Raw genomic sequence first — 12679 nt, 5'->3', positions numbered from 1 at the left:
ACTGAATAAAGATTTCTTAAACAAAAAAACATGGTGTTAGTGAAATTGGTGTGTGTCCTGGTAGTCTGTAAATAAGAGTGCCACTTAGGGTGAAGTTGAGTATGACTTGTAGCTTGAAATACAGATGTTCCATGTTGGAAGATTACATGTCTGTGGATGTGGTGCAGCGGATTGTGTTTTTCTGGATGATAATGCAAATACGCAAGGAGAGGAGCGTAAATAGCACAATTGCACTGTAGGCAACTCCAATGTCAGAAATGACAGCTTGGCTGCTACAGTCTTAGGAAACCTAGAATATCTGGGCTTGTGACTCGATGTTATAGGATCTACACTTCCTCACCAAGGTTCTCAAAATGTCAGTTTGGTTGGAAACAGCAGTGTACGCCCAAATCAGGATTCCAAGATTTGTGTTAGTAACAGGCTGTCATGGTTAGGACACATTTTGCCAAGTGAAGCCTGGCTGAATATGTCTGCATAATGTTACTTGAAATGTCAGCATGATATGCATAAATTGATATGGAAGCACTGATTTCTGTGGTGCATCACACTATTGTGGTGTTTCTGCACTATTCACAAAAGAGGAATAACAGTGTTGATATGTGTTTGCGTCTCCCCAGACCTCTCCATTGAATGGCACTAATAAAAAAATACAATTATTCTATTTTGCAGCAAGCATTCCACTGGTAGAATATTAAATCTCAAGAGGCAATCAACAACACTAGGCACCACTGTTCTCAGCACACTTACCAAGTGGAGCTGCACAGAGTTCATATTGGTGAAATGGTCCTGGTATTTGTAGCGGTTGACTGTGGCTAACATCGTAATATTAGTTGTAATGGGGCCCCCGATCCATTGCAGGAATGTACATGTACAGAGCTATCCTGTCAGTGGTCAAGGCTTAATTCGTGCCGCTGGTGACAGATGATGGGCACCGGCAATAATTTCTAGAGACTCAGACTTATTTTTCATCATCAGGTTTTGAACCAAAGCCAGAGAGAGAAAGACATTTACTACGCATGCCTTTACAACACAGTTTTTGCACCGCAACATCCGTTACAATGCATACATTTACAACGCATGCCATTACAACGAATTTTGTAAAACTACATTTACAACGCATACCATTACAACGCATACTATTACATTGCATTTAAGGTAAGTGTTGGATAGTGTAGGGGTAAAAATTACTATTCTAACTCCAGGGGGTGCAACAGTAGGGTAAGTGTTGGATAGTGTAGGGCTACTATGCGTTATAAGGGTATGCGCTGTAATGACATACGATGTAATGCTTGCGTTGTAGTGACATACGTTGTAGTGACATGCAATGTAGTGGCTGCGTTGTAGTGACATGCGTTGTAAAGGATGTTGTGATGTAATGACTGCGTTGTAAATGTAGTGCGGTGTGATGCCTGCGTTGTAAAGATATAGATCTTTTTTTTTTTTTTTTTTTACAGATTAAGGACTTGGTTAAGTCACAGGCAACATGCATACATTTTCTTGTGAACTCCCTCATTGATAAAAAACAGCGGGAGAATGTCTATGGAGGTAGGACAATGTTATCATTTGTGACGTTATTAAAACTTGTCTTGAGTTGAAGAAGTAGTCAGCTTCTCTTACCATTTCCTTGCCCATACTTGGCACTGTGAGCCCATGTTACAGCTGCCTCGAAGCCCAGCTCTTTGCAAACAACACTTGCCACTTCGATGTTGAAGTCGTCGTCACAGACAGTCCCCCACTCCCCGTTGTAGAGCACCTCCAGGCGGCCTTCGTTTGGCTTCCTTCCGGACCCTGCCAGTCGTAACTGGATTTTGGGTGTTCCAGAGAGAGGCTGCTGCCAACCTGGCTGTGGCCACCAGATAAAGACCAGAAGAAGAGCACAGATATGGCCAGCTGGTTTCAACGCCATGGTAGTTCCTTTGGCTGAAAGCGTGGAACTTCTCTTCAGAGGGACACCTAAAAAATATCAAATAGTTATTTACTGAAATAGAGTTCATAAGGCCATCTCCCACTTTCACTGTAAGATGAAGAAAACCATATGGTTTCACTTATACTATTTCCACAGATAATCCTATATAATATCAGTTACATAAGCATAGTACAATAGCAGAATCTGGCATCATAGACAATAATAGGATGTTTTAGCTCCATGCACTGCACCACATTACAGTGACTTTTGGGCCTGAAGGAATTTAAAGCCTAATACAAGGGGCTCACTCACTTACCAGCGGTAGATTCTGTGCAACATGTGTGATTCAATGCCTTTACTAACACACATGGGAGTAAGCTCACTCTACATCCTACGGAAACTGCATTCACACACTAAATTTAGCAGGCGAGCAACATAACATTCAGCCTGTGAAAACAAGGGGTGTAACTAGCTCCATAGTTGTGAGTAAAAAAGGGTGTATTGTATATTTTGGTTGTGCAACCTCACCATCTAATACACTTACCAACCCCCTTAGGTCTAATAGGTTTCGTTGTAAAATGCTCAGCTCATTCCTGGGTAGCTGTGGTACTGATTAGCGAGGCTTACACAGAAGTACAGGTGTAAAGCATTTAAACAACACCAAAATATTTGAAGTAGAAAGCAACACAGCACTCAAGAAATCCGACACCAATTTTCGAAAATAGACTGTATTTTCAAAAGAATTTAGGGGCATATTATCAAGACAATTATCGCCGTTTTAGTGGCAGAAAACTGCTGCTAAAACGGCGATAATGGGCTTGATAATATGCTCTATGGAATTCCAATTGAAGCCCATGTTAGTTGTCCCTCACATTTAACATGGGCTTCAATTGGAATTCCAAAGAGCATATTATCAAGCTCATTATCGCCATTTTAGCAGCAGTTTTCTGCCGCTAAAATTTTTATCGCCTGTCTTGATAATATGCCCCTAAGACATTAGAATGAAAAAGATCCACCAGAGGGTTCCGGTGATATAGATTTTACAAGCAATAATAAATCAGAGCAATGTCACTAAAGAACAATTAACTTCACAAGGGAAGCAGTCCTCAGCAGTTCAAGGCAATGGATTCCTATGGACAGGTCCTGATGAAAGGGAGGATGTATGCTGAAGATGCTCTAAGGATGCTGTGGATGTGATCGATCGAGGTCTTCTGGCAGAGATTCCTTGGTCCACGAAGATGGTGTGGGAATCCTAGTTGCAGGGGGACATTACACGAGGACCGCTTCAGTTTGACCGAAGTCTATTTACCACTGGAATACCAGTCGCCCATTGCTGCTGTCACAGGTCAATCCTTCATGGGTCAATAACTCACCTTCTGAGGGTCCAAGAAACTCTTTGACAGTGCTCCAAGGTTCAGCAAACCTGGGTGCAACTCTGTGTATTGGGCCTTGGTGCTGCATGGCGGCTGTGGTAGTGGCTTGAAGACTTTAGGCTATCATCTTGCTCCAGATGGCTTCTTCAGCTGTTGAGTCCCTATGATGCAAACAGGAGGCCAGTCACCGACAGCTTGAGCAGGACATGGCAGGCACAGTCCCTCTCTTCACTAGCCACCGGGTGCAGCAGGTGCAGTCCTCACTGGTGCAGCCTCTCTTCGCTGGTTCCATGGTGCAGCAGGGCAGTCGTCCTATGGTCTGGTCCTAAGTCCAAGTCGGTTGAGATCTGAGTTCTGGGTACCAGTGGTGCCCTATATAACTTAGAAAATGCCCTCAGGGTAAGATGCAGTTGCTAGCCAATGGACTACCAGGTTCCCTCCCTCCCTGTGACCTCTTCTCGGTACATGCGGCATCTGGCTATCCCAGGAGTCACCGTTGTGCCAATTTCCCACATGGTAGACCCCTCTCTCGACATTCAGAGCTCACTCGCCCACCCCCAGAGGTGTGGCTACCACTGGGCTGCATGCCCCTGGGAAAAACAGTTTGACGACTTGCCTCTCCTGTCCCCAGTGCCTGCATGTGTATATCAACCATAGAGCAGCCCCTCTCCCGAAAGTTCTCCTTTTAAGCTTGCCTTTAGGGCTAACACCGTTGTGGCTTTCTGCAGAAGGGCATTAACACCTCTCTCCCATGCAGGCCTCTATTGTGTTCTTTCCTGGGAGACATTAGCACATCTCCACAGGAGGCCATAAAGTTATCTGCAGGACAAGGCCCATGTACATCAGTAAACGGGCACGGAAAACTGTGGAAAACTAAAGTAGCAACTTCTAAAGTGCACGTTTCCCACCAGTGATATTAAACTCCATTTAACCATTAAGTTGGATTTAATACACTGATTCTTTTGATACCAAACAGTACCAACCTTAGTAGTCTCATTCAGACGTTAGTGGGGCTGGGGTGGCTGCCTGTAACTCTGTACCTGCCAATGGCGCTACAAGCCTTTCCCCAGTAAAAAGGATAATTCTGTTGTTGGAATACATAAAAGTACAGGTGCCACCTTTAAACATAGAACACCCTGCCTTAGGGCTTGTTAGGCCTGTCATAGGGGTGTCATATGTGCTGCATTTAAGAGACACTTCAACCTGCAGGTCCTAAGTACACCTGGTGTCATATACAAGTGCCCTACAAGTAATTCGGGTTATGCCAGTTGGGGATCAGCTTAAGGGTCAGAACATATGCATGGAGTCCTGTTAATCAAGGATTAGGGCATTTCAGAGCCTATACACCAGCAACTGGTATTCACAATTGAGCAAAAGTGAGGGAGTAAATCTGCAGACAGCCTGTTTTCTTACAGTTGTTCTCTATATTTTATTTCAAGCAATGGCCAGATCACTACTGAGGTTCTGGGACAGTCCTTGAATAGTGATAAGTAATATCTTAGCCATTCATGATGTCACTCTCACATTAGGAATGGTAATGATCAGAAGTAACTCAAACTGAGCAAGGTAAGTAAGTGAGAGGGGAGTAATTAGAAAGCTGCAGATGGTGTCAATGGGTGGCTGCTAGGGTGGGACGAGATTCAGAGAGAAGGAACATAGGGAGACCATGCCACAAACAAATCAGCTTAAGGGAGAAGAAGGGGCCTGTTAGGGTGTGTAAACGCAGTAAGTCAGAAGAAAAACAAGCATTGTCATAGCCAATAGACTGTGTCGCTAATGGCTGAGCTTTTTTGGATTGGCCCATACTAATGCCATTATGCAGCTGGTGCACCACAATACATGTGAACACCTAGATAACGCTGTCTGTAGTTGAGACCCAAAAAGTAATGATTGGTAAGTTAAAACATCCTGTGTATTAAGACATGCTCAAGGTGAAAACAAAAAAGACAGACAATGGAAAAAGTTTATGAAGAATTGTAATGAATTTAATGAAACAGCAATGTAGTAACCTCCAGTGACAAAGAAGAGACAGGCAGTGCTCATCACTAGCTGCTGAAAATGACATAAAAGAAAGATTAACGTTTATTCTGGATTTATATATTTCCGGCATCGGGATTGGGGCGTGTCCACATGGTCATGGTTCTCATGAATGGGATCAACTCAAACGTATTGCTACCCAGAAGTAGCATCTTTCTTTTGGGACCATTAAACAGAGGGAGTTGCCTTCCTTCCTGGCTTGTGTGGTCCAGATACTTTGTGAAACTGCAAAGGGTTAGACCTCAAGCAGCTCTGCCTGTATTAAAAATGCCTTGATCTGAGAACATCAGTCCCACGCTGGGCGCCATTTACTAGCTACAAATACCATGGTGAATACAATGTATCCACATGGATGGAGACCACAACTTCACATAACTAAGATCTTTCAGAAAAATCAGCGTATTGTAGCATCCCTGGAAGTGTTTGCAAAACAGTCCACATAATACCAGTGTTCGGGGTCAGTTCTTCACTGTCAGCCTCTCTCACTCTGAAACTCCTTCCATCTACTACTTGGACTTGACAGTAATTTCAATGATTTTAAATAATGGTTCCAAACCTACTTGTTCCTGAAAGCATTCACCCCAACATACTTGGGTGTTTTTGTGAAAAGCATCTGCTCCCCCCCCCCCTTAGTAACCGTATTCTTAGATTTGAACATAATTGTTGGCTGGCCTGCGGAGATGGGTGACCTGAGCAAGCATGCACTAGCTTGGCACTAGTGTCGGTGTGACTTAGACAACAAGGATAATATGTGCATGCCTGGCTGCTCAGAGAATATTGGGAGTGGGTGGAATGCTCAGAGAGCTCTAGATTCTTACTCCAAACAGTCCTACAGGGTCTAGCCAGTGACCCCTCGCAGAGATTAGTGTGCGTTTTAACATGTAACTTGAGCCTTCTAGTTCACTACTACATCCATCGGCATAGAATGGATGCTCAAATAAAGTGGGTGCGCCTGCAGAGTGCTTCCAGACACTACAGTGTTTGCAGCAGGCTGTAAAGGGATGAGATGGGTGGTGCTGACACTCTGGAGGACCATCGTTAGCGAGAGTAGAAGGGCCAGTTACCGACAAAGGCTGTCCGCGCAGGATGGTGGTCGCCATTGTGATAAGGGTACCAGTGGATTTATCAGGTGTGGAAGTGTGCTGTCCTTCCCACTCACTGTCCAGGAAACATTACTTTCAATCTGAAGCTACTACCACATGTGATAAGCATGCAGTGTAGCATCTGCAAGGTGATTATTCAGTGCGTCCCTCGCCACACTCACCACTAGAGGGCTTTTGTTTGAACTTTCTATATCACACTCAAGAACTGTGCACTGTCTTGCATTGCCTCCTATGTTCCCTAGAAATTTTATATAGCCATTCACTGCTGAACATTATCATCAGATGCTATCCCCTGTCGACTCATAGAAAACAACTGTGCTAAGTTAGTTTGGCCTGTTGGCACTAAACCAAAAGGGCTATCTCAGATAAAGTCTCAAACACTGTGCTCGCCAGATCCCAATTTTGAATCCTAATATGGCTAACTCAACAAACCAACCATACCCGGTTGGTCATTTAAGTACTATGGAATTAAGTAATTGAAACACATATGAAGTGCTTGATGTTGTTGTTATTAATTTTACTATCATTATTAATGTACCACCCACCTGTGCCCTAATTGAAGGTAGTCCTGTACACTACTATGCAGGTCTTGTCAGCCTGCCACTATCACTACCATTTTCCACTTTGCTGTCAACCCTTTGGACTAGCCCTTCCTGGCGGCTTATCTTTCTTCTTGTTGCCAGTATGCAAATATTCTTTTGGTTACTCGAATGTGATGTACAAACTACTGTGTTCAGTAAGCTGCCAGCACCATGTCTACCCCCGTCCCAAGTCACTCATCTGATGCACTGTTCCAACCTCTTGCTTCTTTCACATGGGGATATAGCAAGCACATTGTGAGTACCCATTGCAATATGTCCTATTTCATTATCAGCAGACACACCTGCATCCTCCACAATCATGTGTGTCCTAGCTGCACTGGAATATGACTTATTGATCCTTTATGATAGATGGCAGATGGACATGGTAACCCTATGTTCACATATACTCACATATACTGAGTTCAAATGGCTCATCGTGGGGATACATAGGACTGGGCACACCAGTTGTTTAGTCCTAAGGCAAAATAGACATAATGGTATGCCTGGTGATGGTAAGGAGAATATAACTGTTTTTGTATTTCCAATATATATATATTTATATATTTAAGCTTTTATAACGCGCTCTGTTACTAAAAAAATAGTATCCTGGCGCGAAGAAGGAGAATGAAAAGGTAGAAGGAGATCCTATGCATTGATGTTAAAAAGATAGGTCCAATCAAATTTGATTGCTCTCTAACACTGGCCCATCATGCTTCTTCGTAGCATAATGATGTAGTGTTTGCCACAATATTAAAATATTGTAGAACCAGACACCTTAGTCAAATGGCATGCGCATGGAATGTACAATGACATGACTGTTAAAAGTGGTATGAACTGACATATGCATACTTCTTCCTCTTACTGGATTGTTTTCCCTTGCCTATAAAACAGGTCAAGAGAAATATTCTACCAGTTAGGGGAAGATGTGACTGTACCTGGAAGAATGCAACAAACAACAAAGTGATGGAAGGCATGCTATAATTATCCGCTGCCAATGACAATCTGCCACATTCAAGTCCATCCTTATTCACCTTCTGTGTGACTCTAGTCAGAAGATAGCCATATCCAAATCAGTCTTGAACTTGCTCGTATATGAACAATTCAGCCCTGGCTGTTATACTAGTTCCCTTGCAGACAGGAACCTAAGTAATCCCAGCCATTTTAGACTTTGCCAGCAAGGTAAGACTCTTAATTTCACTCAACTCTTCACTGGACCCACACAAACAACCGGCCCCACTGTAAATTCAATCTTCGCCTCACGAGGATCCATCACAGAAAATCTACCTATCATCTGTGTCAGCTATCATCATACCTTGTCTCTTCACCACCAACTTCCCAACAAGACCAAGCACTAAAACATTGACCTCAGTTACATACAGCGAGTGGATCAGACTAAGCCTCTCTTTACTCGACCTACATATCTCAAAGATTTCACCCCCCAACCAAACAACAGAAGTGCATCAGCATTAAACAGTGCTCTCTTAAGGGTTGTTCTCTTTCAGGACATCAGTTTGCCCATACCAGTTGCCCATATATCAGTTTGTCCATATAAGACCTTTGAGATATAGAAGATAAAAACAGAAATCACTACACTTCAAGGTCAATGAACACATGCAACAATCAGCATGAAAACCTCATCTCGAACGTCTCACTGAACCAATGAATCTAGAACCAGAAAGGAAAAAGCACTACATTATTCCAACTAGATCTCTAATCCCAAAGGCCTCCCAATGATTTCTTAGAATCCTCAACTAAGTCCTCAACACAAATCAAAGCCACTGAGCCACTACACTTGGAACCAGATACCTAGCATCCATCCCATCAAGACTAAAATTAAGAAGAATACACTGACCCCCGACACTGGTGGCCTCCTACAAGCAACTCTTGGTATGAAAATCATCCGATGTGAGCACCATTAATGGACCTCCAGACTCCCCTTTAGACCTCGGTCTGCAACAAACCTTCAAGAACGCAATTATCTCCATGGTTACTACAACTCTACCTATGACCATCATCAACAAGCCCATGTCATCAGGCAATGTTGTGTCATACCTTGGAATTATCCTACATATAGTGTCCGATCAAGAGTAATTATCTATATCCAGCTGATAATGCCAACTATAAACCAATCTCTAATGACCCATTCTCAGGAAAATTTGTTGAGAGGGTGAATTTCATTTCCAACTTCTGTGACTTCCTGGAAACAAACACCTCCTTTCAAACCAATAGACTAGGTGTTCACTTGAAGAATCACCGAAACTGCTCTGATTTTTATCTGGGTTGACCTGGAGGTCATTATGAACAGGATTGGAGTTGCTGCTCTTCTATTTCTGGAACAGTCTATGGCTTTAAATGAAGTCCACTGGAATTCCCTTCTAGTAAGACTAGATCAACTTGCCATCAAGGAAAGTATTCCTGGGTGGATGTCCTCCTACCTTTCTAATAGATCATGTATCATCCTCTGTGCCCCATTCACATCTCCACCTCTCAGAATCTATGTTGGCATAGCATATGGATCGACCAGGGGTGTAAGGCAGGCCCCTGCAGCTCCTGCGGAGCAGGGGGACCCCCAAACTTCCAGGCCCCCCCCAATTCTCAAAGGGGGACAGTGTTCAGCCCCAGACCAATGGAAATCTGTGAGATATGGAAGACATAGGGGCCTCTCATCTCATCACTCTTTTTCAATGCAGAATTTAGTCAACTATCAGATCACATCAAACTTTTCAATCTAAAATGCTACAACTACACTGATGAACTCAGGCTATCCCATGATCACCTTGCCCCAGGAGCTCACCACCAGCAAAATCAACATAAATGAGAACTCTGACAGTGATCAAGGACTCCGGCCTTTGGCTGGTGCATCCAGTGGACCAAGTCATTGCTGCACCATGAGCGCTCTGCAACAAATCTTGCCATATTTAAGTTTTCCACAAGAGCTCAAGGTTAACCTCTGTTTTATATTTACACTATAATTTTACCTTATATGTGTACCACTCATTTTCTTCTCCAGCCACTGGAGAGAATGAGACAAGTGGCAGCAATCAAACTTATACATGTCCATCTGTGAAGCAACATCTCCCTTGCCCTGTTCAGATGACTGATCCTCAAGACTCTCTTCATCATCCAGAGGTTGCTCTATGGCAGGACCCTGCTTTATTGAAACAAGCAGCAAATATATGAACAGAAGTGAACGCTCTGCTCTAGATTGAAATCAAAGCTGGGTTTCCCTCTTTATAAAAAGAAGAGCATGGGTTTAACATCATTCTCTGTGCTGGTCACAAAATAAAAGAATGATCTGCCAACAGGAACAAGGAACACCCAAGACCAAGTGCTATTCAGGAATTTAGGGAAGGTTTGGATTCTCCCAAGATGATCCCATAATGAGTAGACAGTACCACTAGCCACCACTAGAATAGTTGGACTACATAAAACTCTGTGTCTCAGCCTTCTGAAACTGAAATTAATCACCCTATGAATGGCAGGTACAACCCATGCCAAGAAATCTCTGACAATTCTTTTCTGCAATTCATACAAATGTGCAGCTTCTAAAAATCATAGCAGCAACATATGACCAGCCTCTGCTATAAAACACCCAAACACTTCCCACATAGGTCACAATGTATTCACACACATTCTCTCTTCATACCATAGCATCAATCAGAGAAGGTGTCATCGCTCTCACTTCTATTGCTTCGCTACAAGTCAAGGTGCAGTGACAAAAAAATGTAGTCCTTATGCACGACATTGAAACACTTCTCACATTGTCCACATGACATGCACATACTCTTCATTACCCTGAAATAGTGTGCTACCTGTCTATGCAAGTACTTTAGCATCAACGTTCCTGAGTCAGGCAGAGCGGTATCTCCTGGTGGTATGCGACTCTGAAAGAACACATATGGCCCAGTGTTACCGCAGCTGGATCTTTGTGGTGTAGAACACCCAACCTGATTTACAGGGCAGAAAAGTTGGTAGCAAAATTGTGTACTAATCAGGTAGGGCTGTGGGTACAAGCACAGCATGCCCTCCCCACCCCCTTCCAGGGCCCCTCCCATGGCATTGGAGAGACTTTATGGGTCATCTCTCAAGCCAACCCTGCCCTGGAAAACGTACTTGAACCCTGACCGCAAGTCCCCTATTGTGGAGATTCTTTGCTCCAATTTACCACCTGCTATAAGTTGGTGGTCAATTTTAGATGCAAATGCAGATTTTTACCCAGTAGAACCAGGCGCATATGTTATTACCCAATCTGGGCTGACTCTGATTGGCTGGATTTAGGTATGTGAATATTGGTGAAACAAGCAATTTCCATCCACAGGTATCCAGCTCACTCTCTTAATCAGGCGTTTTTAGGAAAAGTGCCCACAATCTTCGCTTTGTTCATAGCAACCCATAGTGCATCCGTATTGTGCTGGAATGTGTCACATGCATCTTGACCCTTATCCTGTCCTTAGCAGGAATACATATATATGTATGTAAAACATATATACACATTTAAAAAATGGTAGCCAAAAAAATAGCAGCAAATGTACAGACTTGTGAAAATTATGTTTGCCAAGGTCAGAGCCAGGTTACACATAATTACTTGGGTTTAGAACGGTTGGCAGAGCGTCAGAAGAGTCAATTATCTTATAGGTAATTAGCAGTAACTCTCAATTATCCTTCACAGCGCAATACAAATTATGTCTCTAGAAAATGCTAGTCAGCTCACTTCACTGCTGGTCCTCAGCGACACAGTAAAAAGTTCACGCTGGAGACGCCGGTCCGTGTATTTCAGTTTTTTATCTAGATTTTGTTTTCTACGATTACAACATGACCCTTTCTAGTGCACCCTGCTCCCAGAAGTGTGCTGTGAAGGCGATCTTGTGCTTCAAGGTGCGAATTATGGTCTCGGTAATTATGCACTGGAAAAATTCCTGGAAGCATATACAGGGTATTTGTGTATTATAATCACACAACACACAGGCAGAACTGTTGAAGACTGTCAAACATGACTTACTTTCAGTCTGGAATAACAGTGCCTGGCAACATATTTCCATTTCGACCTGAAACTGCCATTTGTTTATTGTGAAGGTTTAGCTCAAAAGTAGCATGCAAAGTTCCAAGTTTACAAGCTAAAAAGCTTGAGAAAGTGAACAGAAAGCTCCACTCCATTCATTCCACTTTCAGCTAAGGTTTGCAATACCGGTATTTTTTCTACATAAGTTACATAGAACAACGTTGTCAAGGAAACGGGTTCCCTTGGTCCTTTGAGTCAAAACAGAATACTTGGTATTAAGCAAGAAGTAGCATGCCGCGTTTGGAGAATGTTTTATGTAAAATGATAGCTCACCAGAAAGCGATTTGGGCGAGTGAGCTGCTCAGGGCCAGGCGGCGCTCAGTGCAAGATTCCTTCCACACTCACTCCTTTCTCCCTGGCACGCGCTCCCCTCGCCGGCTGGCTCGCGGCCGATGCTCCTGCAGGCTTAACGCTGCTGCCGCACTCCAGTCCTACCTCGGTGCAGAGCTGCCGGTGACTGCCAGGAGCGCCTGCAGAGAGGCTGGCCGTGCCTTTTATTGGGAGCGCCTGCCCACAGAGCGGCTACCTTTGAGTAATCCTAGAAAGGGGAGGAAAGGAACATTTTCTTCGGGTGTGAGCAGCAGGGAACTCCTCTGTTCCGCCACTAACTGTGTATGTAT

At 43.6% G+C, this 12679-nt stretch overlaps 1 protein-coding gene across 1 annotated transcript in view; it reads right to left on the bottom strand.

Annotated features, from left to right (window-relative positions):
• LOXL4 (lysyl oxidase like 4) overlaps nucleotides 1-12477 on the bottom strand; it is a 231339-nt gene extending 218862 nt beyond the window's left edge. The window contains exons 1-2 of the mRNA XM_078643561.1: nucleotides 12333-12477; nucleotides 1618-1953 (exon numbers count right to left, since the gene is read on the bottom strand). Coding sequence (XP_078499687.1) covers nucleotides 1618-1906 — 289 coding nt within the window. The 5' untranslated portion in view covers nucleotides 1907-1953; nucleotides 12333-12477. The remainder of the gene's footprint in view (nucleotides 1-1617; nucleotides 1954-12332) is intronic.
• Nucleotides 12478-12679: the final 202 nt, after the last annotated feature.

This window comes from Lissotriton helveticus, chromosome 5_1 (genome assembly GCF_964261635.1).
Source record: "Lissotriton helveticus chromosome 5_1, aLisHel1.1, whole genome shotgun sequence".
Lineage (NCBI taxonomy): Eukaryota > Metazoa > Chordata > Amphibia > Caudata > Salamandridae > Lissotriton > Lissotriton helveticus.
The sequence above is the reverse complement of the archived record's forward strand: the minus strand, read 5'-3'. Positions and strand labels throughout refer to the sequence as shown.